The following is a 27,131-nucleotide window of genomic DNA, read 5'->3' on the forward strand; positions in this document are numbered from 1 at the left end:
GAGATTCCTTCACAAAAAGAATGTTGACTATGAACGCCATACATTTCACTCGGCTCGTCAAGGGAAAGAGGAACCAATGAGTGCTTTTATGATGCGACTGAGAAGACTAGCTAAGCATTGTGCATTTGACAATTTCTCGACAGATGCCGCAATTAAGTCACAAATAATTGATGGATGTCACTCCGACCAATTGAGGAGACGACTATTGCGAAAGGAACATAGCCTTGATGATATAGAGGAGATGACACGAATATTTGATCAAGCAGAAGAATATGCAGCAGACATCGAAACGGGACACAAAGGAAGTCGCGAACAAGTGCGACGCGTGCACGCCAAGAATGAAAGTCGAAGACGCTCGAGTGACAAACACTGGAGATCACGTCCGTCATCACGTCCAGAGCGATCAGGACATCAGCGGCGAGAACCGTGGAAGAAGGAAAGGAGATCAGAGAACGTGAGGAAGTGTTTCCGTTGTGGGTACGATTACCCCCATGTAGACAGCTGTCCTGCCATGGGCCAAAGATGTCGGAAGTGTGGTCGAACTAATCACTTTGAAGCGATGTGTGGGGAATACAACAAGGAGAGAAGAAGTGGTGCCACAAAGACAGCTCAGCCCGACTCACGAAGAGGTACCCTGAGAACGTCCCGATCTGGTACTCGAAGACATCATGCCCGAGCTGTCCAAGACCAAGCTGAACAGTCCTCTGGGTCATCACACTCCAGCCGAGAGTCACGTCGGTCCAGGTGGGAACGGAGATCACCATCCCAGGAATCGAGACCGTCATCCAGAGACTCAACTTACACCATTGAATATCTGAACTTAGCTGTAGATCAAGACCAGCTCAAGACATATCCCAGACTGGATATCAAAGTTGGCAATCATGACACGCAATTTGTACTAGACTCAGGTGCATCTCTGAACTATATTCCAGTCACCGAATATGAAAGAATGAAACCACGTCCTCCACTGACCTTTGCACCAGTCAGAGTCTTTACATGGATGGCTAAGAAGCCACTCCCCTGCCTCGGGAAGTTTTCAACGACCCTCCAACATGAGGACACAACCATCCCAGCAGTAATACACGTCATTAAGGGCCCGGAAGCGGACTGTCTATTGAGCCTCCCGACAGCTGAACGCCTTCATCTAGTGGAAATCCTTTTCAAGGTCAGCGGAAATCAAGATGTGACCCGCCAGTTTCCCAGACTATTCCAAGGACTAGGCAAGCTAAAGAACTGCCAAGTGCGATTACACATTAATGAACAAATCAGACCTGTCGCTCAACACCCTCGACGGGTACCATTTCACCTCCAAACCGCTGTAGAAGAAGAACTCCAGGACTTGCTAGCTGCTGACATAATCGAGCGCACTGAGGGTCCAACACCATGGGTGTCCCCAGTAGTTATTGTTCCCAAAAAGGGCATGGCCAACAAAGTCAGACTCTGTGTAGATATGCGCCTGCCCAACACTGCAATTGAAAGGGAGCGACACCCGGGGCCACACTTGAGTGATATGATTTCGGCCCTGAATGGAGCGAAAATATTTTCCAAGTTGGACTTAAACAAGGGGTACCACTAGTTAGAATTGGAGGCAAAGTCGAGATATATCACCACATTTGCAACCCACCTGGGGTTGTTCAGATACAAGAGACTAAGCTTTGGGGTTTCCTCTGCAGCTGAAATATTCCAGGAAGCCATTCGGCAGGTCATTCAGAATATTCCCAATGCCTTCAACTACAGCGACGACATCCTTGTCTATGGCTCAGATCTGCGAGAACATGATATCGCACTCAATCGTGTTTGCCACGCACTACTAGAAGCAAACCTGACCCTCAACAAAGAGAAATGCGAATTCCATCAGGACACACTAAAATTCTTTGGTCATATCTTCTCAGGCGCTGGCATGAAACCTGACCCCGACAAGATTGGGACTCTGAACAACACCAAGAGCCCCCAAGACGTCAGTGAGCTCAGGTCGTTCCTCGGTATGGCCAGTTACTGTGCTCGCTATATCAGGGACTACGCAACAATCAGCCATCCCCTTCGCCTGTTGACCAAACAAGGCCAGCCATTTGAGTGGACTCCCCAATGTGAAAAATCCTTCAAGGAAATCAAGAAGGCGGTAGCATCTGCGGATCACTTATCCTATTTCAACCCAAAGAGAAAAACGGAAATTACTGTGGATGCCAGCCCCGTTGGTCTTGGTGCAATCTTGGCACAGTATGACAATGACTCAGACCCACGTCGGATAATTGCATATGCGAGTCGTAGCTTGACTGACCCGGAGCGGGCATACTCGCAGCCAGAGAAAGAAAGTCTTGCCGTAGTGTGGGCATGTGAACATTTTCATGTCTTCATATATGGAAAACATTTCACTTTGATTACGGATCACCAGGCTCTTGTTACCATTTGCGGAAACCCACGATCCAAGATGCCCCCAAGAATCGAAAGGTGGGGTTTACGACTACAGGAATACACATTCACCATCATCCACAAGCCAGGGAAGTCAGAAAACCCAGCTGACTATATGTCCAGACACCCGGCCACATCGTCAGTCTCTAAATCGTCCATTGCGGAAGAGTACATACACTTTGTGACCGATCAGGCTCTTCCTCCCGCTATCCCGATGGACACCATCAGAGAAAGCACAGCACAAGACATCATCCTGCAGAAGGTCCTGCGCAGGATTCGACATAACAGATGGAGGCATGATTCTCAGGATGCAGAGACTGATCCGGTCCTTAAACAAGAAATGCAAGCCTTCCGGCATGTGTGCAGTGAGCTGTCAGCCACCACGGATGGCATAATACTGCGAGACCAGAGAATCGTGGTTCCCACTCAACTGAGACAAGGAGTGGTTGCCCTTGCCCATGAAGGACATAGGGGTATTGTGTCAACCAAGCGCGCATTGAGAGAACGAGTGTGGTTTCCATATCTCGACCAAATGGTTGAAGCTACCTTGAAGGACTGTCATCTTTGTCAACTTACGAGCAAAAGTGATCCTCCAGCACCCCTAAACATGACCCCTCTACCACCTGGTGTGTGGCAAGAAATTGCCATTGATTTCTATGGACCCTTGGCATTGGGCAAGTATGTGCTGGCCATCATCGATGAACACTCTAGGTACCACATTGCACGTTTTGTGTCATCTACGAATGCCGTCAGCACTCTCAAGGTATTAGACGAAGTCTTTGCGGCCTGGGGCGTTCCCTCCACGGTTAAGACAGATAACGGACCTCCATTTAATGGAAATGACTTTGCAGCATTTGCAATACACCTGGATTTCCATCATCGTAAAATTACACCCCTCTGGCCACAGGCCAATGGAACAATTGAAAGATTCATGGCCACGCTCAAAAAGACTTTTCAACATGCGACAGCGGAAGGGAAAGATCTACAAGTCGTCCTCAACGAGGTCCTCCGAGCTTACCGAACAACTCCTCACGCTACCACAGGAAAATGCCCGGCAACACTCATGCTGGGGCGTCCTATGAGGAATCGCATCCCAACGTGGGAAGGGGCATTACGACCATCATTGTCACCCACTCGAGATCATCAAGAAATGATGAAGACAGACCAGCGCCGAAAAGACAAAATGAAGTCATATGCAGATCACCGGAGAAGAGCGAGATCACTCTCGTTACATGAAGGAGATCGGGTGCTTGTCAAGCAAGAACAACAGAAAAAGACCGACTGCCCATTCAAGGATGAACCGTTACTGGTTACGAAAAAGAAAGGAACTATGGTGACTGCTGAATCAGAACAGAGACGAATCATGAGAAATATTTCACATTTCAAGAAATTGCCACACGATGCCACTGATATCTCAATGAGTGAAATGGACACTCCCGGTTCGGAAGAACCACCTTCAGTCAGTCGTGAGAACACTAGTCCAATCAATGAAACAAGGAGTGATACCAATCTGGGAATGAGGTCACCATGACCTCATCGTGACATACGTCCACCCAAAAGACTTATTGAAGAAATGGACTAGAAAATCAGTATGTTGTTTGTTTTGTTACAAAGGGGGGAGATGTAGTGAAGTTAGCAGGCTAGTGGTTGTGGGTGGAGCTTAGGGGGTGGACAGGAAGAGGAGGGGACTGACGAGAAAGAGGCAGTTAGAACAGGGACAGGGCAGGAGTAAGAGGTAGTAAATAAAGCTCCATTGATAGCACCCATCTGTGTCTGTGGTTATTGTAGCAGGATGCTACACCCAATGCACTCTCCTCCACCCCTCACTGTCATTCAAATTATTTTTTTTCATTTTTTGGAGAGCACAGCAGCTGCCATCTGCTGTTAGGTGACTCCACTATTGGAAAAAGGGCTTTGCGAAATTAAAAAGTAATTTTTATTTTCCAATGTAAATGGCATCCTCCGCCTTAAATCACGCATGCGCAAGCGTGTGCCTTCAGAATGGCGTGGCCGACAGCTACTCGTTATCATGCATGTTTCTAAAAAAATTATTTTGCCAGTGCTTCAAGGCATCAGCAGAAAGCATGTGCCAAGCTAATAGGTCAATAAGGCAAGGCTTTGTGACTTTGGCAGTGCTTGTTTCAAATATTCAATTGATCCAAATGCTGTTTAGACTGGCTCAATGGCCATTTCAAAACTGGCGTTGACTCCACAAGCCTTTCTGACGACCAAAAAAGTAGTTATTTGTTTTTGATTAATGGTCACCCATTAATACAAAAAGTGGATAAGTTTGCCACGTATAGATGATGTTTGTAACTAATGAAAATAATTACGATTTGCTAAGTGAGAAAACAAATCAAAATTACCTGTGGAATTGTCTGTGTGTATGGTCTCTTGAATGAACTAAAAGGAGACAAGACTGGCATGTTATAAATTAGATGAAAGAGTAGTTGGTTGCACCAAAACCAAAGTCCAACACTCAAAACATTCTTGGAGAAAATCTTTGGTTTCATAAATAGAGCACTGGGCTGCACTCTAACAACTAATTTTTCCTTCCTCACCACCGCATTCATGACTGCAGGACTAAGATCAGAGCATGACAAAGACCTACTAGACCTGCTGCTGACCGCAGCGGTAAAAATGGTCCTAGCCAATTGGAAAGACACAAGTAAGACCTCATACAAAGGCTGGTTCAACTGGGTTACGCACCTCAGAGGTGCGGATAACATTGCACTACAGAACTCACCCTAGAGGCCAGGACCAGGGGGATGTGGAAGTCACTCGACAAGTACCTAGACTCTTACGAACCCCCATGAAACAATTTTTCTCCCCACGACACACCACCTCCCCCCCCCCGATCGATGTGTGGTAGGATGAAGAAATGGAGCGCTAATACCATGGCCCCATGGGGCAATGGGTGGGCTGACTTGGCTACCAATCTCCCCACAAGCAAGTCAGTGAGGTGACGGCTTTGTCACGCGGCAATAAGTCTTATTAGTCTCATTACTACAGAACCTTTCTTGTATCCTCCTTTCACCCCTTTCTCTTCTGCTTCTTTCTATCACCTTTTCCTGATGTTCAGCAAGTCAAGTCAGAGGGGGTTAGCTAAACATATATTTCAAAGTGCCTGTAAACACTGCTGTACAAACTACGTGTGGCTAACCCTGTAACAGAAATGCTAATGTCTTTGCTTGTAAAATTAATAAAATACTTTGAAATTAAAATGACAAAAAAAACAAATGTGTACCTACGGTTTGGAAGGACAATGCACCTTTACCTAGTTTTTAAATGTTGAACTGTCACTTGAACTTACACATGGGACTGGATGATATAGTGTAGACGTAAGGGAAATAAATTACCATGTCCTGAGTCTCCAAGTATGGTTATATAGATTTAGTTGTTCTGTTGTATCGGTTACATATATATTGTGTTATGGAGAGAAAGGATTGCTGCTCAGTTACTTGCTTTAACTTGATCATTCATAACAACCTGCCAGATGGGTGCATGCCATCATGCATTCAATGTTGCGACACTCAAGGGCTTTTAGTGCCAAATCTGTCAGGGAGTCCCAATCAGTCAAAACAATGATTTGAAAAAACGTATTGTGTGTGTAAGGGGCCATACTGTGGAGATTGGTGAAACAATGATTGAATACTTACGTCTTAAAAATTGATAGTCAAATGTAAGTTGAAGAACTTTTTTCATGCTTTTGGGGGTTAGGTGGGACAACCCATTACCGCAAAGGGGAAACGATCCTGTAATCTGAAAAAACTTTCGAGTAAATATTGAACACACAATAGTTTAGGCGTAACTGACACCATGGAAATATGCCAGTACAAGAAATGCTTTTGTGTTCCTATAATACCACCTCAACCTACTCTTTGATTTCCAGCCCTGCTAGATACTATGAACACTGTATGCATTACAGATTATGTTTCTAGAGTTCTAACTTGCAATGTTACATTTTTTATAGGTTAACAAAGCCGCTGTCATTTGCGGACTGCGTTGGTGATGAACTGCCGTGGGGATGGGAAGCTGCCTACGATCCTCAAATTGGGGTCTATTACATTGACCATGCGAACCGTAAGTATGGTTTCATATTTATGCTGAAATCACATAGGAGGTTTGACATGATCTGGTTGATATATGAATGGGCCTGTAAAAGTGGGGAAAACATTTTGTTTCTATTTAATTCACAAGCATTTCAAAATGTTGGGGGTTTAGGGGAAAATAATATTTATTGAGCATGTGTTGTTATCACTTTCTGACTTTCTAATTTATAGTGAAACAAAATGTATTTGAATGTATCTGCTTTTGACATTTTTGATGCAGTTTCAAACAAACTCGGAGTCATAAGATAGGGATACATAGCAAGAATCAGAAAGAACACAGCAATTGAGATTTAACATATGGGGGAATAGAGAACAGTGGTGGCTGGCATCTACGGGAAGTGGGGGGCAGCAGTGTGCGTGTGAATATAATGTAAACAAAATACTTACCTGACGACCAACACGACTTCCTCCGCACTGCAACATGAGAGCAACACCCTGAATGGAGGGAGCACCTTAACCCCTTCGCTGCGGGGCTTTTTCACCTGCTGTGCGGGGGAAAGGGGGCCGCGTGCGGCGCCGCCGTGCTTGTTACGAGCTCGGCTCGTCACTCTGCACGGCGGCGCTGTGCTCATGACGAGCGGAACTCGTCAAGACCACACCCGTTTTCGAACGTTCAGCACAGCGGGGAAATTATCCCCGCGTGCGAAGATTCCAACCGTCATGACGAGCTAAGCTCGTCATGAGCACAGCTCAACCGTGCCTCATGACGAGCTGAGTTCATCATGAGCACGGAAAGTGTTAACTCAGTGCCCCACAGTGCTCTAGCGGCCCACACTTGCTCTAACCCAGCTGTCTTAAGACAGCTGGGTTAGAGATGTTTAAAGTGCGCATGTGTGGCCGGCCGGCCGTAGCAAGACGGCCGGCCAAAAAGATAGGCACACTTTAAGCATTGCATAACAACCCATCATCATCCCTGAATGATGTCACTCAGCAGGCCCCACCCTGTCCTGACACTCTGTTCCGGATGGGAGCGGAAAAATTAAATGGTAATGAATTGCCATTTTATTTTTCATCTCTAGGAGTTTGGGGGTAATTTAATTGGTGCGACGCTCCTCCGCTCCAACGAAGGAGCCGCCGCTGATACAGAGAGACATCCAAACAAATTTTCGATTAAATTATCAGTAAAATTGCTGGGATTCAAAGTAAACTTTTATCCCACACATCAATAGAATTGCCAAATAAGCCACATTTCACCTACATACTCTCAAAGAGATCCAACGCCTTCTTTCACCTGCACATTTCAAAACTGCTGGACATGAACTATCTCCTGCATTTGGAAGTGCCAATTCTGGTGGTATCCCTCATAACACACTAGCATCTACCAGGCCAGCCCTACGTTGATTAGCCAGACTTCTGTTTCCACCAGAAAATTCGATCAATTCTCACATCTACATTGGTGATCCATTGAAACAATCAATACATGTAATAGTTGTGTTTCATAAAGCCAGCTCAGGTTGTCAAATAGTAATCCAGGCAAGAGTTCTTTAGCATTGAAGGCTGTACCATGATGGAATGAGAGATATTGATGTGGGTAATGTGTTATTTTGGACCGATCACAGGCCATGACCACTGATGATGAGAAAGCTAATTAACAAATTAAAAATGTACTTGACGTTTACATGTTGCTAATTATAGGCCTTTAAAATGCGCACAACTTATAAACGTGCATAAGTTCTCCCTCTTTATAACAGAAAAATATTGTGAATTACTTTGCATCCGCTGGTCGTGGCTGGTCTCTGTGAAACATTTCATGGGTGAAGGCTGTAGCCTGTTATCAGAAGTCATTGTGTATTATGTGAAGCTTCTTTCAACAGAACTGTGCAGGAACAGCAAAGTGCAAAAACATGGATTTGTGTAATGTATTTTAAAGGCATTATTTTACTTCTGGTGCATAGATTCATAATGTATTTGTATTTTAACAACCGTCTTGCTCCAGACAGAAAGCAAGAGAAATGTCTTTATTTCGGTGTAAAATCTTGCTCCTAAGCCCGTGCTGACAGTATGTTCTGTATTTGAAAATGTCCCAATCTTGCTCTGTATAATGTGTTTGGTGCAAAGCAGTATAAATGGACTTGAATTATTGTCCGGTGCAGAGAGAAGTTTTTAGTGGGTTATTCGTTGGCCATATTTTTATTTTAGAAACTCTTGACTGCAGGCTCACTTTAACTTACTTGGCACAGTTGCACGGTTTGCTTATTTTCATGTATTATCAGGCTACCTCAAAATGTATACAATCTATTTGAGCACATATTCTTTTTTATGTGCAGAGTATTTTGTTACATATTCTGAATGTTGTGGTTATTTCAGTGTCTTTTTAATCTGGTTTGTCTGCTGTTTCCTTGGACAATGTATGTGCCCAGAGCATACAATTGATTTTCTGTTTTATACTTATTTTGCTGGCTGCATTTCTGCTGTAACTTTAATTATTTTCACTGAGAAGTCTGATGATAAGAAGACCAAGTGAGAGCCTTTTCGTAAATTATTTTGGCACAGTTTTGAAGCCACTTTGACTACCACTGATCATGCAGATCGATCCTTTGTGACAGAATGACGCGTCGACAATGAAAGAGCACCTAGTAATTAAGGATACATCTGTGTGGTAGGAAACCCTATAGGAATTATAAACATGAATTCAATAATTATGCAGAGATTGCTTATTAACTGGTGCTGATGTCTTCAAGAGCTGGTAAGTGTGGTAAACACCTGGTCAAGGTGTTAAAGACGCATGCACGGATATGTGAACTGCAGTAGTGTTAAAAGTTTGAGGGCTCTCTATTGCTCTTTGTGAATGAAACATGATTAAGTACTAAGAGAAAAACCAACATTTCAAAATGAGTCCTGCTGTTTTGGGAAAAATACATCCATGTTCAGTTGTTGTGCTAAAGAGGCTTTCAAATATGCCAGTTGCATAATGGAGGTAATATTTAGTATGGACTGGGTTACAGTTCACGGTTTTGGAATTGTCTGAACTGCTAGCATCATGCTTCGGGAATGGATTTCTCCTTCCTCACTGTTATATTTTATTTGCTTTTGAGGTTTTCAGTGGCGTGCGACTGGTGAAAGAGTGATCCAGTCTTTACAGATGTTATTTAATTCACTGCCTAATGGGGCCACAGTCTTTTGCCTTTTGCGTATCCATTTACAATGAGAATGTGACTCTTTAGCCCCCATTTTAAGCTTGGCATGGGGAAGCGGAAGCCTTTCTCTGTCATTGTCCTGATTCGTACATGCTGGACATCAATTACAAGTGAGGGCGGAATCGGACATACCACAAATTGAATGGAGAGATCTCCACATTCTCATCAAAAGCAGCCCACCAATTATCCACCATGTTAGTATCAAATTGATGGTTGTGCTAGCTGGTGATTTTGAGTTGGACACTAGTAATGAGGTGACAGTAGCCCCCTGACCTATCCACCTAAGCTTAAGGAGTCTTCAGGAATGTTGTGAGCCTTAAGGATTATTATTGTCCCTCAGAGTACTTGGGCAACAGGTGTGAGCTCACCGACACTCTGAAGGACCATGCTAATTCTTATTGTGGCATTATTTTGGCTGCTAGGTTGTGCAAGCACTGGGTGGCAGTAGGGGAGCAGATTGGTTTGGATCTGACACCACCTATTGCTGCATTAGCTTCAGGGTGTAGGACTTCATGTTGGCCTGAGATGAGTTTCCCGCCAATGCTTTGATGCACATGCTAACGATGTGTTCCTCTGATAATTTTAAAAATCCCAGAAGCACCGCAATTATTGCAGTCTATCTTGCAAACATTATCAATAATGTTGTGTTAGCTGCTTACTTTTTGCAAAATGAAGTGAAGTTATACTGATTTGCAAAATGAAGTGAAGTTATACTGATTAACCACTCTTCTACATGCATGTTTCTCTGATTACCTACAAACAGTGGTCTAACCCCACACATCTCCACCTCCAGGTCAAACTGAGAAAAAAACATTAACAACCAGGATAATTGTGTAATCTGATCATTGTAACTGATTGTTCTTGTTTATTGAATGTTTCATGTTTATATTCAGTTTTTTATTTGCATTTTCCTGTTCTGCATTTTCTTTTGCCTTATGCGTCTTTGTTTGGTAACTGGAAGCTAGGTTTGCCATGACATTTGATGCTATATATGAGTGGAATAAACACAAATAAAAAGACAAATTCAGGAAAAATATGACCAAGAGCCCTGTGACTTTCATCGCCATCGGGTAGATAGTCTAAAATTTCTAAACGGACATGTTTTGTGTGCGTAGTCCGTCTACACTTTTTGTGGGCCTTTTGTGGCATGTATGTTGCATATTCAAGGAACTGAAATGAAGAGGTCATCCTGTTTGCAGTGCAGATTGTAACATGGGTTCAATGCAGTGTGCGTAAGTAGAAAGCCAGTTCTTCCGTCAACACACACCGTATCTGTGGGCAGTGCAATCTCTAAACCAGCTGGGCTGACAACTGTAGCATGCAGCTCTAGGGACTTGCAAGCAGTTCAAGGACAGGGCAGGAGGCAGCAGGTTCATTCTGGGACTGAAGTTATGCAGGTAAGCTGAGGACAGAGGTCAGTTGTAGTTAGCAGTTGCATATGAAGATGAGCGGTAGATTTATTTAGGTGATTTATAGTGGAAATAGAGTAACTGCAACAGACAGTGAGCCTTTAGTAGATTCATCTGCAGACTTCATGCACCATGCCGCTTCACTCGTTGGAATGCCTTTTTCAAGCAATCATCCATGGTTCTCCCACATAATCATACAAGAACTCCATTGCACGGTGGTAGCAATGGGGAGAGGAGGTTGACAGCAGGTCCAGGGGCAGATCAGATCTTTTCCTGTTGCAGAGGAAATGAGCACAATGCACGGCGGCTGCTCTGAAATACTTAGCAGTTCTAAACAAGCATTGGCATAGCCAACAGGTCTCTCCTTTGGGACCTTATAAGTGTTTAGAAAGAGGTTAAATCTGGTAGCCTCTCTAAGACATAGGCATCACATGTGACTGACTGCCCAAGACTTACTGACCTTTCAGGAGCCTGATAAGTGAGTGACTGTAGAGGCCCCACCGGTCAGAGAAAACACAGACACAGAGACAAGAAAAGCACAAACACAGCAAATTCACTAAAACTGAGACAGGAAGAACACAAACACTGAGAATACACTGAAACTAAGACAGGGAAAACAAAGACAGGGAATATACTGCCACTGAGACAGGGAGAGCACAGATGCAGCGAATACACTGACACTGAGACAGGGAAAACAAAGACATACGGAATACACTGACATTGAGACAGGGTACACACAGACACAAGGAATACACTGACACTGAGACAGGGAACACACAGACACAAGGCATGCACAGACTCTGAGACAGCAAGAACACAGCCACAAGGAATATACTGATACTGAGAAAGGGAACAGACAGACATAGGAATACACTGATGCTGAGACAGGCAACCCACAGACACCGGGAATACACTGACTTTGAGACAGGGAACACGCAGAAACAGGGAACACACTGACACTGAGACATGGAAAACACAAAGGGAACACATTGACACTGGCACATGTGGGACAGTGAGACTGGGTCACCGAAGTCAGGGACACATGGAATAGAAATACACTGGCACTGAGCCAGAGAACACAAAGGTGCATGGAGATCACCGATACTGAAACAGGGAGTGCAGTGGCATTGGGGCAGTAAATACAGTGACACAGGAAATAGGAAAATCCTGGCACTGGAGTACAGAATACTTTGACACAAGGAAGAAACTGACACTGGGTCAGGCAATACGCGAAGACAGGGAATACTATGACACTGGGACCGCAGATACACTGACACCTAAACAGGGAATACATTGACACCAAGTCAAGTTACAAATTGAATTTGAAGGACAATGTAGTGGGACATGAAATAAATTGACACTGAGACAGGGGGTACACTGACACGGGGAACACAGTGAGGCAGGGAATGCAGTGGAATATAGAGGGACAAGAAAACCAATGACAATGAGAGAGGGATACACTGAGACAAGGAGAACACTTACACTGAGACAGGGAATAGGGGACACATTGACACAGACTACGAGATAGAGAATACACTGACACTGAGTCAGGGAATATAGTGAGACAAGAAATACACTGAGACAGGGAATGCAGACAATGGCAATCGGAATACAGAGACTTGAGACAGTGAATAAACTGACAATGAGACAGGGAATAAAGTGACAAAGAGAGGGAACACGCCAACACAGAGACAAGAGATATATCACCACTAAGACCAGGAACACATTGATACTGAGGCAGTGCATACACTTGCACTGAGAGAGGGAATAAACGGAGGAAGGGAATACAATGGGGCAGAGAAGACAGTGACACTGAGAGACGGACTACACTGACACACACAGAGGCAGGATAAACAATGACACCAAAACAGTGAACACAATGACACAGAATACACTGAAGCTGGGAATATAGTGACACTTACAGGATACCCTGTAACTGTCAAACAGTGATGTAGACCACACCGAAACTGGAAATGCAATGCCATTAACAGAATACCCTGAGACGGGGAATATGATGACAAAGTGACAAAGATCACACTGATGCCGAGACAGGGAATACACCGCTATAGGGAATATAGTGACACAGAATTAACTGAGACTTAGAACATAGTGACACGTATGGCCCAGGCTCTGCGAAGTGGTTTGTCTTTGGCACGGTTACATTGACTTTATGAGGTGTGTCAGGACAGTTAACTTTTCTAACTTCTCTGATTTCTCCTCCACCTTTCTGCACCTCAGCTTTTGCAAGTGCTTTGTCTCTCACTGCCTAGCTCCTTGTCAAAAATCTACCAGTCTTGTTGTTGTGTCTGACAGGTCTCAGAGCAGGTAAAACACCGTTTCTACGTTTGATGCCAGGTGTTCTTTCACTACCGCTCGCAAGATTGTCTTATCTCCGATGCAGTGGGCAGTTTAGGGTGAAATTGAATAGTTCTTTCCGCCACTGGCACAACTGTTTGTAGGGGGCGGTTTTCTTTTGAGTAACAGTTTTCAAAGTGTGAGCTCTCCATGACTGGCCAGGGGAAGCAGACTCATCCCTCTGGGGTTTGTCATTCTTATCATGTAGGGCTGGATGTGTTGGGAAGCCTTAAATATCTCAGGGAGCCCTGCTGTGTGGAAGTTAAATAATTCTAAAGCATTCAATTCTCTCTCTGGTGGAGATATTCAAATTGTTTTTTCACCAACCTGTTTGCACTTTTGAGTGAGAAAGATCTCAGACTTGGATCTGGAATCCAGTTTCAAAGTCAAGCATTGACCTTTCCTTTTCCCAACTCTGTGTGTATTTGGATTCAGGGTCATGCTTAAATGCCCCTTCTAGGGTTTGCGACTAGGTTTATGGTTCTTCATTAGAGTACTATACTTTATTATTATTTTTTACTAATATTGACTTTCCATACACTTTTAATCAGAGCGTTTTTGATACATATGTTTTATCTACCTTATTAGTATGTTTTTTATGTTGTTGTTGCAGTTTTATATAGCGCGAACTTGACCCAAAAGTATTGGAGCTTTTTGCAGAGGAGCAGTTACATTACCATAGAACGCTTTCATTTTTTTAGGCAAGGGGAGATTAAGTGATTTGCCTGAGTCACAGGATGTTGAGCCGACGCCGAGAATCGAACCTGGTTTCCCATTTCAAAGTAGGCAGCTCTGGCCCTAAGCCACATCCTCTCCTCGAAGGTTGATATTGTTTGTATATAAATTGACACTGATTGCTTATTTTGTCTATGGTCTCTTTATAGATTTTCTTTTTTCCTTAATTTCCCTTTCACTTATTCCTCTCTATTTTTATATATGTCTCTGTACCGCCACTAGTTTTTTTACGTTCTTCTTTAACAATAACGTTGCACTTTATCGAACGTGTTACGAAAAACTCAATTATTATATTTGTGTGGGTTGGTATTTTCAAATTACGTGTAATATTTTCTTGAATAGCATACTGGTTGTATCCGTTTCTTTATGCAGATATTGCAGGCTTCATGCCGTCGATGGTGCCCTAAGAGCTTACCATGACAACAGATTCAAGTGAGACATTGCCCAAAGACGACATAAAAAAATTGACAGTTGAGAGAGCGCAAACTGACCTAAATGTATGAGTGCATCACACTTACCCGTAGTAAGCACAAATCATGAGGAGAAATGCCATGAGTGCTAATAGTATCTGAAATTATATTCTGAATGTATAGCTAATGTAGAGATTTAAGTAGAAGTGGAACTAATACAGAAATGTGTGACACTATATGATTTTATTAGATGTGATTATTTCTGAATCCATGTCGTGTAGCTGTTAAGATGTAAGATGGTATGTGGTTAAACGCAGAATGTGGTAGGCCTCAGGGCCAGAGCTAAAAGGGAAGGTGTTTCTTTTCACGACATAGATTGTACTAATGTTTTGGTCATTGCATTAATGGGCCATGATTTATAGATGTGTTTACTGAATAATAGAATAAGAGTATTAACATGCTTTAATTAATGAAGAAGTTGAATGCTATAATCATTATGAGAAATATTGTAGGCCTGAAATGTTTTAACATTGATTTACACGTACATGTCTGGGCCAAGAAATGTTGCGAACCTTTTTGGAAGTCTATGAGAGTTGGGATCTTGGCTGCAGATGTCTGTCTGCAAGAGAAAAGGGGGAATCCAATTATAAATAAAATGAATAGAGGTCTGTTCAGTAGACGGCCCAGACATGGAGGAGGGTTCCGGAATGTTTAAGGGGTATCAGCGGGCCGGAGAAGAGTCTGAGAAGCAAGGTCAACTCCAACGTATGAGGCCCAACACAAGCAGCATGGAAAAAGCCAGAAGCTACACCACGTGAGGGGCGTCTCGCGAGGGGCGTCTCAAATGTTGTTGACTGTTTTGTATTAGGGACAGCACCCCTGGGTGGAGTTAGAGCAGATACCTGAGGACCCTTTAGAGAGCGGATGGGTAGGCAGAGAGGGGTCATGACTGGAGAACTATAGGTTTTCACCAAGAGACTTAGAGTGAGTGACTTCCCTTGGGGGTCATTCACTGCTGACACCTTTGTTAGGTTGGGATTTGGTTAAGTAGGGATACCATCTAGAGCAGGGTAGGGACAGCCTAACCTGTGCGTTTTCCTCCAACTTAAATGAAGGAGAGATATGCGTCAATGCTGATAGCTTTATTATTCTTAGAACTTGTGTTAGTAATTTCCGTTGCTCGTCTGAGGGCTTTCAGAGAGCACATGTATGTAGTTGGACCTGTGTATCTCGTGAATCTCATTCTGAGATGCCTGTATTTGCAGCTTATCCTATCCTTACAATAAACTTTTGAAAGCTAGAAGATGTTTGTGATCTTTGGGAGCGAAGTCCTTTATTGGGTGAACTAGCTTGGTAATAGATGCACTTTCTTCCTCAAAGACAGGCAACAAAGGTTCAGTCGACCAGATCGAGGTTTGGATCAATAGTGATAAGGTATCGATCAAAATCTCGCCCTTCCAGTTGGTAGCTATAGAGGATGGTTGCCTTCTTGAGGACGGTGACCTAGGCCAGGTTAGCTTACCCCAAGGCCCCTAGAAATCGATGATCGGAAGAACCGCCCGCCGAAGAAGATCCGGATGACGTGAGACAGAAAAAGCAGCAGTATCGGTCGAGAGTGAGTATAAAGGGTCATGCGTGTTAGATTGCGGTGTTTTTGTATTGTATCTATGTTGTAATGTCTGGCGGAGTTGAATGTCTGTAGAGTGACTGTGGAACAGGTTGTGAGCGCGCGCAACCGGTGGAAATCTTAAGTTCAAGGAGAGCTTAAGTGGTTCGGGTGTATCGGACACCCAGAGTAATTGTTAACTAGTGTGAAGGGGGTCATGAGGTACCATTGATCACCCGAAAGACCGAGATAGGGGGAACGTAAGAGTGAGTGCGTGAGTAACGGACGCTGGTCGGAGGTTACTGTGTGTGTAAGCAACCTATCAGAGAGACGATAGACATTTCGTCAGTTGTGTTGACAATTACATATAGACTGTGGACGTACAGTCGAGGGAAGTGACCGCTTGGTCGGAAGTAGTCATTTTTCGGTGTATGAATGGGACGCATGCATGACCGGGAGACGAGTTGAGAAAGGAGGGGTGCTGCTGCGAAGCGGAGAAAAGTGACGTCAGGAAGTGTCGCGCAGTGATTGGCTGACCGGAGAAAGACCGCGCCGTGATAGGCCAGCTAGCAAAGACGTCAGAAAGTGTCGAGCTGTGATTGGCCGACCGGAGAAAGACCGCGCTGCGATAGGCCAAGTTAGCAAAGCCGCGACAGGATTGGTGGATTGTCATCAGGAAGTAAACAGAGTAGCGAGGCTGGATATTGTGCGCATAATTATGAAGTGTTTTAAATGGCTGAGAGCGGTGTTTAAAAAAGAGAAGCGGGGATCGTATGAAGGGGAAGAAGCCCCGCCGGAGGGTACGCCGGCTCGTTACATGGCAGTGAATGTTGGGTTGCATACGATCCTTTGGATATCAGAGTGGAGTAAGATTACGGAAGGAAATGAGGAACTGACGTTCCCGAAGTACGGGACGTTCAGATTAGAGGTGTTACATCGATTAAAATCAGTCATGACCTCAATGAGACCCTTGCCTAGACCGACCCAGTTTGAAGCCCTTGATGCATGGATTAGGGCAGCGCATGAAAAGAATATGAACAGACGACAAGAAAGGGTGAAACGATCGGTAAGGGCAGTGCAGGATGCCAGGTGGGATGCGGATGCTAAAAGATGGAGAGTGCATAACATGGAAGTAAATAAACTGTACCCAGTGTTAGAGGTGCCCGGAAATAAAAGCCCCCTAGAAGAAGATGATGAGAGCGAAACAGAGGATAGCCTGATAAACAGATTATTGACAGACAGGCCACCCCCGTATAATAGAGCAGGGGGAGAGGTCGAGCATAGTGAAGGAGAAAAGGGGGGCAATGCAGGAGAGCATGGACCGCTTCCCAGTTCAGAGTGGGATCCTGAGGCAAAGAAAGAGCTGTCCCAGCCTAGTCAGGTGCAACAGGTAGTCGGGAGGTTTGTGGTACAAAGAGCGCCGGAAACGGAGAGCGCCACATCCTACGCATTACCAGATGCACTACAGGTACCTGTTACCATAGGTCCTATAATATCGATATATGACCAAGAGAGAGCAAGAGGGGAAGAACGGGTACGGAAGGACAGAGAAAGAGCAGGGACGGCAAGGAGGAACGATACGATTAATTCCCCAAGTCAGATGCCGATACCAAGAGAGTGGAGCACCCCGATGCACACAGCAGGGGATCCAGGAGGGGATCCCGGGGGCCCTAGATGGCCAGTGGATCTGAGGGGATCTGGACGAAAATCCTTTCAAGAGCTAAATGAGTACATGAAGAAGTGGGATGAGGCAGTGGAGGCTCACAAGAGCATCATAGCTGCAGAAGCTGAAAGGGAAAGTCAGGACAGCAGAGCTCGGACTCACTGCGGGGCTGGGGAGAGCAGCCCGGAGTGGGACTGTAGAGAGAGAGATAGTAGGGGAGTCACCCATTGGGCCCGGAGTGGAGGTAGAACAGACCTGGAAAACGGGGGCCCCGGGAATGGGAGGGTGGCGCGCCCAATACTCAGTGAAGAGGAGAGGAGAGCGCAAGAGTACAGAAACAGCTTTAAGTGTCCACACTGTGTGCCCGGCACCAGAGAACTGAATGGGAGTTGTGAGAGGTCGCACCATAGTCCCTGTGATGACGGAAATGAGCGCAGCCCAGGGAAGATGGGGAACCAGGAAGGATCGTATCGGATACTGAGTGATACTAGGCAAAGGGAGAGTAGCGACCAGAGGGAAAATAACAGAGAGGCGTACGGTGAAAGGAGAGAAGAAGAAGAGAGTGGGCAGAGCAAGAGTGGGGGTAACAGGCCCGTGTTCCATCACCTTCCAAGATCGGATGGCCGAGCATGGGACCTGGAGAGATGGGAGCAAGGGAAGGCACTCATTAACTCTCCCGAGCCCAAACGTAGAGCTCGAAGTTGGGATGGTAGGGAGACTAGTGAGCCCCCTTCGAAAGACATATTGCGAGCTGAGATAAAAGCCAAGAGACTCGATGTCGCCAGCTTAAGGTCAGACCTGGATGACATGATAGATGGTACCCTGCCTTTAGAAAGAATGGAAATGTATGAGCAAGATGAAATACTGTATATGGCAAAGGACATTACTCGAAAAGCGAGAGCAATCCATGAGAAGTTAGTCGAACTAGCAGGCAAATATATGGTGGACCTGTCAAGAACCAAAGCATTACAGGGTAACCACAGGCTACATTACACAGATCGAGACCTAGATGAGAGGAGAACGATTGGGCTGAAAACGCACATAAGGGAACTGATCACTGGAATAAGGACATGGAGGGCACTAGATAAGTGGGAAGAGAGGTGGTCCAAGAAAGGGACCGTCAGGAGAAGCACGCTTGGTATGACACCAGGAGGACTGCAGGGAATAGAAGCATACCCTTTGCGTGAAGTCGCAAATGGGAACTATGTGCATGTCCCTTGGAGTAGGGGAGATTTAGCTGCTTTTACCACCTCCTTCCCCAAATTGCGGGAAAACCCAGTGGAGTGGTACAAGCAAGTCGAGAGATTTGTAAAAATCTCAAAGGTCCTATGGATAGATTTGAACACGCTGTTCGACATTGTAGTACCAGGAGATCTGTGGACAGCATGCAAGGTTAGCGCTGAGTGGCCCACAACGGAGCCAGAGAGAGATGCTAAGACTAATGGGCCGTCCGAGATTGTGATGGCAAAATTCGAGAGAGTGATGACTTGGCTGAAAGAGAAAGTGCCAATGCAAGACATAGATTGGGTCAGAATAGACCGAACCAGACAGGAACCCAAAGAGACCGTCCACGAATATTACGAGAGATTGCTGAAGGCGTTTAAACAGTATAGCGGCTTGGATGTAATGGATCCAAAAGACATAGGGCAATTCGTGTCCAAGTTCGTCCTGGGACTGAGACCGGATATTAGTTTAATGATTCAGCAACACTCGATTTGTTGGCAAAGTAAACCCCTAGACGAAATACTGAGATATGCCAGGTACTGCTGTGATGAGATAGACTCCAAGGCTAAGAAACTAAAAGAAAAGTTGATGGTGGTACAGATGCAGGCAGCAGGAAAGGGGGGACAGCAGCAACAGCAGCAAGGAACAGGTACAGGAGGAAAGAAGCAGTACAGTCAGAACAAGGGCAATGAGGAGAGTTCCACCTTTAGACCCAGAATAGACATAGCTGCCTTGAAGAAAACGACTAGGTGCCACCAGTGTAACGAGGTGGGGCATTGGAAACGCGAGTGTCCCTACAATGTAGAGATAGGAGAACAAGAGATAGAGGAGGAAGAGGTCCAGAGCGCGCCTACAAGAGGGGTGACGCCATACCAGGGAAAGGTGCTCAAAGGGGGGGGGGCTCCTCCCCGAGCCCAGTTCCCGCAACCTCCTCGAGTAGGGACTATGGGTAAGACCTATAGACAAATGCCCCTGTTTGTAGAAGGAGAAGAGTGCTATTATGTGGACCCATTAACCGGACAGAGAGTGGAAAGAGAAGACTGCACCCTCGGGGCAGCCTTGGAGGTGGACCAGAGGGGACCCTATGTCGAAGCAGAAGTAGCAGGGTGCCCCACGACATTTCTGGTGGACACAGGAGCCACTAGATCCACGATCAGATCAGCTGCAGTTCCAGACCTGCCCATGTCTGGAGAGACCATACAAGTGGTAGGGGTCGCAAACAGGAGAATAACCAGCCAATTGACAGAACCGGTACAGGTGAAAATAGGGAAGTACAGCGATGAGCACCAGTTTGTGGTTTGCGATTCAAGTCCTGTGTGTCTGCTAGGCAGAGACCTGTTGTGTAAATTGAATTGTACAATATACTGTACACCTCAGGGAGTGGAGGTATTGACCAATGATGATGACGCAGATTTCAAAGTTGCAAACTCAAGAATATGCGTGGAGCTGTACCCTACTTTGACAGTAGATGAGCTCCCCTGGGACTTGAGAGAGACAGTGGCACCAGAAGTATGGGATTTCACTGGGGAAGAGATAGGATTGGTCAAAGGGGTGGACCCAGTGAAAATTGTAGTGAAACCGCATGCTGAGTTCCCAAGAACACCCCAATATAAATTGACTCCAGAAACGATTGCAGGCATAAAACCCGTGATCGAGTCCATGATTAAACAGGGAATACTGAAAGAAATCGTGGGTAGTCCATGCAACTCCCCGATTATGGGTCTGCAGAAACCAAATGGGAAATTTCGGATAGTGCAGGACCTCCGAAAGATTAATAACATAGTCGTTTCGTGTTGTCCAGTGGTACCGAACCCATCAGTGATACTGTTTCAGATTCCATTCCAAGCTGAGTGGTTCACTGTGATCGATCTTTGTCAGGCTTTCTTTTCGATCCCTCTGGACGAAGAAAGCCATTTTCTTTTCGCATTTAAGCTGGAAGGTCGCGTCCTAACATGGTGTCGCATTCCTCAGGGGTATACAGAGAGCCCATCGATCTTTAACCAGCTTTTGAAGAAAAATCTTGAAAGTCTAGTGCTGCCCCAGAAGTCAGTTCTGGTCCAGTACATAGACGACCTCCTCGTGGCGTCAGAAACAGAAGAAGCTTGCAGGGAGGACTCCATTGCTTTGTTAAATCACCTAGCTGCCAATGGGCACAAGGTGTCCCCGGGAAAGTTGCAGTACTGCCTGACAGAAGTGCAGTACTTGGGACACAGAATAGAGAAAGGCAAACGAAAGGTGTCACCAGACAGGATAGAGGCGATCATGAAAATGAATGCGCCTAAGACACAGAGAGAGGTCAGGATGTTCCTAGGGATGGTGGGTTATTGCCGACAGTGGATCGCGAACTTTTCACTGAAAGCAAAGCCCTTGCAAAAACTGACGCACAAGGAGGTGAGCGATCCGGTACCATGGGACAAAGACTGTTTGATGGCATTCCTACAGCTGCGAGAGGACCTGTGTCGTGCTCCGGCATTGGGAATGCCTGATTACAATAAACCATTTTTGCTTTACTGTTGTGAGAGAGAAGGTTGCGCGTTGTCTGTGTTAGTCCAAATCCATGGGAATGCCCGTAGACCAGTTGCTTATTTCTCGGCTACTTTAGACCCAGTAGCCGCAGCGTTGCCCGGATGTCTCAAATCCGTTGCTGCAACGGGTGTCAGCATTGAGAGATGTGAAAATATCGTCATGGGGCACCCGTTAGAGGTGTGCGTGCCCCATTCTGTTGAACTGTTGATGACCAGGACCAAAACACAGCATCTGACCAACAGCAGGCTCACGCGCTATGAGCAAGTTATTCTTGCTGCAGAGAATGTGACCCTCAAGAGATGCTCTGTTTTGAACCCTGCCACCTTGATGCCACTCCCAAATGATATCGAGGATGATGATGAATGTACAGACCATGACTGCCTCGATGTGACTGAACTATGCACCAAACCCAGACCCGACATCGTAGATGAGCCACTGACCGACCCAGACGAAATTTTCTTTGTCGATGGCTCATGTGTAAGAGACGAAGTTGGGCAGTTGAGAGCAGCTTATGCTGTTTGTACAATTACTGGAGTTGTGGAAGCTGGGTGCCTGGAAGGAGTACACTCCGCTCAGGTAGCCGAGATTATTGCCTTGACACGTGCTTGCTTGGCAAGCAATCAAATTCGAGTCACCATATACACCGACAGCCAATATGGTTATGGGGTGGTTCATGATTACGGGCAGTTATGGTCTCAAAGAGGGTTCATGACCTCTTCAGGCTCTCCCATTCGCAATGGAGAGTTTGTGCGCCTGTTGTTAGAGGCGTTGCAATGCCCAGCAGGTATCGCAGTTGTAAAGTGCACCGCACATACCAGAAATGAGGACTTCGTTTCGAAAGGCAATAGATATGCTGATGAAGTTGCGCGGTATTGCGCGGAGCAAGGGTACTCTTTCACAGAGGTGGAAGTGGGTGGAATAAATGTAAGGACTGAATTAGCCATGATATTGGAAACTGTTGATACTTGGGATGAACTGTCAAACATGCAAGAAAATGCTCCTGATTTTGAAAAAGAAACATGGGAAAAGGCAGGATGTGTAATGGGTGAGTCCTATTTTTGGGTCTCAGCAGACGGCAGAGCAGTGTTGCCCAATGAGATGGTGAGTCCAATGGCCAGACTCATACATGGTCCCGTACACTTAGGGAGAGATGCTATGCTGAGAGTGTTTAGACAGACTTGGTACAATCCTAAGTTTAGAATAGCAGCAGAAGCAGTGTGCCAGCGTTGTGTGACCTGTCAGCAGCTGAACGTAGGGAAAAGAACACCAGTTGCACTGAGTCACATAGGAAGGTCTGGAGGTCCATTCAATCGAATGCAGATAGATTTCATTGAAATGCCAAGGTGCAACCGCCTCCGCTATGTCCTGGTGGTTGTTTGTGTATTCTCCAGATGGGTTGAGGCATACCCTACACGTAGGTGCGACACCCTCACAGTGGCCAAGTTACTGCTTAGGGAACTCATTCCGCGCTTCGGGGTGCCGGCCTTTTTGGAATCAGATAGGGGAACGCATTTTAACAGCGAGCTTGTGAAAATGATTTGTGCAGCTCTGAATATCGATCAGAAGTTGCATTGCAGTTACCGACCAGAAGCCTCAGGAATTGTGGAGCAGATCAATGGCACGATCAAAGCCCGAATTGCAAAAGTGTGCTCCTCAACGACCCTGAGTTGGCCTGACGCCCTGCCATTGGTCCTCATGAGCCTTCGTAGTACCCCAGACAGAAGAACGGGGTTGTCACCACATGAGGTGTTAATGGGGAGAGCAATGAGGCTGCCATCTGTCCCAACTACTGCACTGTTAAATATCACAGATGATATGATCCTGGACTATTGTAAGGGGCTGTCTGACGCCATTCATTCTGTGTCCCTTCAGGTGCAGGCTGCCGAGGTTCCATCGTGCCAGGGCCCGTGCCATGACCTGTACCCTGGGGACTGGGTCCTGGTGAAAAAACATGTGAGAAGAAACTGCTTGGATATTCGTTGGCGTGGGCCCTTCCAGATCATCCTGATCACGAACACGGCTGTGAAGGTGGGAGGCCTGCCCAATTGGATCCACGCGTCACATACGCGAAGGGTTCCAGCACCTCGGGAAGAAACAGCTCCTCTCTCGGATAGACGTCCAGCAGAGGACCGAGAAGCCATAGAGGGGGCTAGCCAAGCTGTAGAGGTGCCAGCGGAAGCAGGGAACGAGTCTGACCAAGCTGAGGACGGTCAGTACAACAGCGAAACAGACGACGCTACAGAAGGAGAAAGTAGCTGGGAGTACGAGTCAGACACTGACAGGTCTGACAGAGAGCGAGAACAGACAAGAAGGAGAAGGAGTAGAAGGGCACGTGGAGAAGCTAATTGGCCGCAAAGAAGGAGCTCTAGCCTGAGGTCAACTCCAGAGGTAACCCTTCCTCCGATATCAGAAGACTCAGACCCGGAAGAAGGTGCTCAGGGCGCTGAAGCACCGGACCGAAGAAGGTCAAGAAGAGTGCGTGTGCCTAACAGAAGATACTCCACACCTGAGTGGACATATCTGGCGACAAATGTCTGTGAAACAGGAGACAGGGAGGATCCGAGCGGTGGTGGTGTCCAGTTCTGAGCCCATCGTCACCGTGGAAATACGACTGTTGGTACCCGGAGTCGAACAAGAAGGGTCACTAACATTCATGCTCCCCAGACCTCCCCGCCTCAGCAAGTTAAAACACATGTTTCTCTCAGAATTGCAATTCCCCGACTTTGGTACAACGATAACAGCACATGAAGAGCACAATCTTCGTTTGGAAATACTGAACTTTGCTATCGAAGCTGCAGGCACAAACTTGATAGTAGACTGTTAAAGGACTTTGTAAATAAAGCGAGCAGAAAAAGAAGATTACCTAGCGCCCAGGAAGCAGAGAATATTAGGGAACTTCCCTTGAGTTGATGGAGAAGGGCTAGGGTTGTCTTTATTGAACTGTTAAAGGACTTTTGCGAAGAAGGTTGTCAGCTTCCAGTTGTGTGGATTCTAAAGACAAAAGGATTAAAAAGAGACTGTAAAGGAACGAGAAGAAAAGAACTTTTTGCTAAGATAAGAGAGAGCCATATTGTCTGACGAAATGGAAGCCGGCACCCAGAACCGCAGAGCTAAATGTATAATAGGTACACTAATAGTAGGAGTGATAATATTGATAGCTTTAGTGGTAACAATTTCTTATGTAAAGGGACATGAGGAAGAGGCAAAGGTAACTGATGTGAAATCTGTAGAAACGCTTACACCTACTGTTGCTGGTGAGAAAAGGGAAAACATTCAAGAGAAAGCGTTATTAGCTGCAGAAGCCCGCAGGTTACACGTAGATGAGTCCCAAGGAGACTTTAGGTCAAATGCTTATGCTAAACTCTTATATGAATACGTGGATGCCATGGAGGTTAAGGACTGTTACGTCTGCATGCAGTTGCCGGCGTCTGTAGATGAAGGCATTAGATATCATCACCTCCCGCTGACATATGGCATTACATGTAGCTTATTGCTTAGTATATTTTATGAGAGAGATAGTTTTGAATACTATTTCTCCAACTATGATTCAGTGTTGCCGGAAGTCCCAAATTATAAGCAGATGAACAAATGGGACTACTGGAAGAGTGAAGACAGATTGGCCAAGTTCTTCATTCCTTGGATTACCTTAGATACTTCACATGCCCGTAGAAATAACCTGACATGCAAGGTGTCAGAAGTCGAGAAGAAGTTCATAGGGCAGGTGGATGATCGTTACAGGAGACAAAAGATTTTGAAAAAATCAGGACAATGGAAAACAGATTGGACCGAGGAAGAGAAGGCACACAAGAGAAAGGGTAGTAGTGGTCCAATAGCTTTAGATAAGACGCAAAGAGGAAAGCTATGTCTTCACCGAGCCAAAACGTATTATGAAAATGTATACGTGGGAGAAGTCGACTGTGAACATGCTTTCAATATAGAGTACTATACTAAAGATTTCCTGAAGGGAATGCAAGTGATTCCAAATGTGTATTTTGTATGTGGAAGAAATGCCTACGTGAGACTACCTGACAACTGGTATGGATCATGTTATCTAGCAATTGTCTTCCCCAAAATATATCATGCACAAGACTTAGAGATCATTGAGGGCAAGACATCATCGAGGGGAAGGAGAGATATAGGAGATGCAGAAATGGTTGGAGATGTCTTTGGAGCTATGTTCCCTCTTTTGGGACTAATCCTTAATGATGTTAAGATTAGACGACTGGCAACAGTCGTCGACAGGTTGTCTGCCAGCACTGCTCAGTCCTTAATGCTGGTAGAAGGAGAGATGCAATCGATAAGGGCTATGGTTCTTCAGAACCGTCTTGCGTTAGATGTCCTACTAGCAAAAGAGGGCGGAGTCTGTAAGGCTTTGAAGGTCCAGGAATGTTGTACTTACATTCCAGACAATTCGAAGCCCCTTGAGAAAGTTATTAGGAACATAACTGATATTCACAAAGAGATCGAAGATTTGAGTAGAGAAAATGTCTGGGAAAAGGTGGGCCACGGAATGAGGGAAGTTGGAGGGTGGATTTCCACCCTAGGCAAAAGCTTTGTGTGGTATATACTAAAACCTGTCATCATAATATTGATCTGTGGGATCATATTGTGGGGATTGGTGAGGGTATTCAAATGGTACAGAGCAAGAAGGTCAGAAAGGGCCCAAAGAGAGCAGCTGCAGAGATTGGCTGCCATACAAGATAATCAGTACAGGAGTCTGAGGGCTCTGGAAGCGCAGAGACAAGTTATGCTAGCAATAACTACAGTTTAAATGTTAGTGATGACCCCGAGAGGTCATCAAAGGGGGGAACTGAGAGAGCGCAAACTGACCTAAATGTATGAGTGCATCACACTTACCCGTAGTAAGCACAAATCATGAGGAGAAATGCCATGAGTGCTAATAGTATCTGAAATTATATTCTGAATGTATAGCTAATGTAGAGATTTAAGTAGAAGTGGAACTAATACAGAAATGTGTGACACTATATGATTTTATTAGATGTGATTATTTCTGAATCCATGTCGTGTAGCTGTTAAGATGTAAGATGGTATGTGGTTAAACGCAGAATGTGGTAGGCCTCAGGGCCAGAGCTAAAAGGGAAGGTGTTTCTTTTCACGACATAGATTGTACTAATGTTTTGGTCATTGCATTAATGGGCCATGATTTATAGATGTGTTTACTGAATAATAGAATAAGAGTATTAACATGCTTTAATTAATGAAGAAGTTGAATGCTATAATCATTATGAGAAATATTGTAGGCCTGAAATGTTTTAACATTGATTTACACGTACATGTCTGGGCCAAGAAATGTTGCGAACCTTTTTGGAAGTCTATGAGAGTTGGGATCTTGGCTGCAGATGTCTGTCTGCAAGAGAAAAGGGGGAATCCAATTATAAATAAAATGAATAGAGGTCTGTTCAGTAGACGGCCCAGACATGGAGGAGGGTTCCGGAATGTTTAAGGGGTATCAGCGGGCCGGAGAAGAGTCTGAGAAGCAAGGTCAACTCCAACGTATGAGGCCCAACACAAGCAGCATGGAAAA

The 27,131-nt window shown here is 45.4% G+C and overlaps 1 protein-coding gene across 1 annotated transcript in view; it reads left to right on the forward strand.

Moving 5' to 3' along the window:
- WWC2 (WW and C2 domain containing 2) overlaps nt 1-27,131 on the forward strand; it is a 1,026,812-nt gene that overhangs the window by 310,458 nt on the left and 689,223 nt on the right. Inside the window, exon 2 of the mRNA XM_078677991.1 lies at nt 6,383-6,492. Coding sequence (XP_078534117.1) covers nt 6,383-6,492 — 110 coding nt within the window. The remainder of the gene's footprint in view (nt 1-6,382; nt 6,493-27,131) is intronic.

This window comes from Lissotriton helveticus, chromosome 2_2 (assembly GCF_964261635.1).
Source record: "Lissotriton helveticus chromosome 2_2, aLisHel1.1, whole genome shotgun sequence".
Classification (NCBI taxonomy): domain Eukaryota; kingdom Metazoa; phylum Chordata; class Amphibia; order Caudata; family Salamandridae; genus Lissotriton; species Lissotriton helveticus.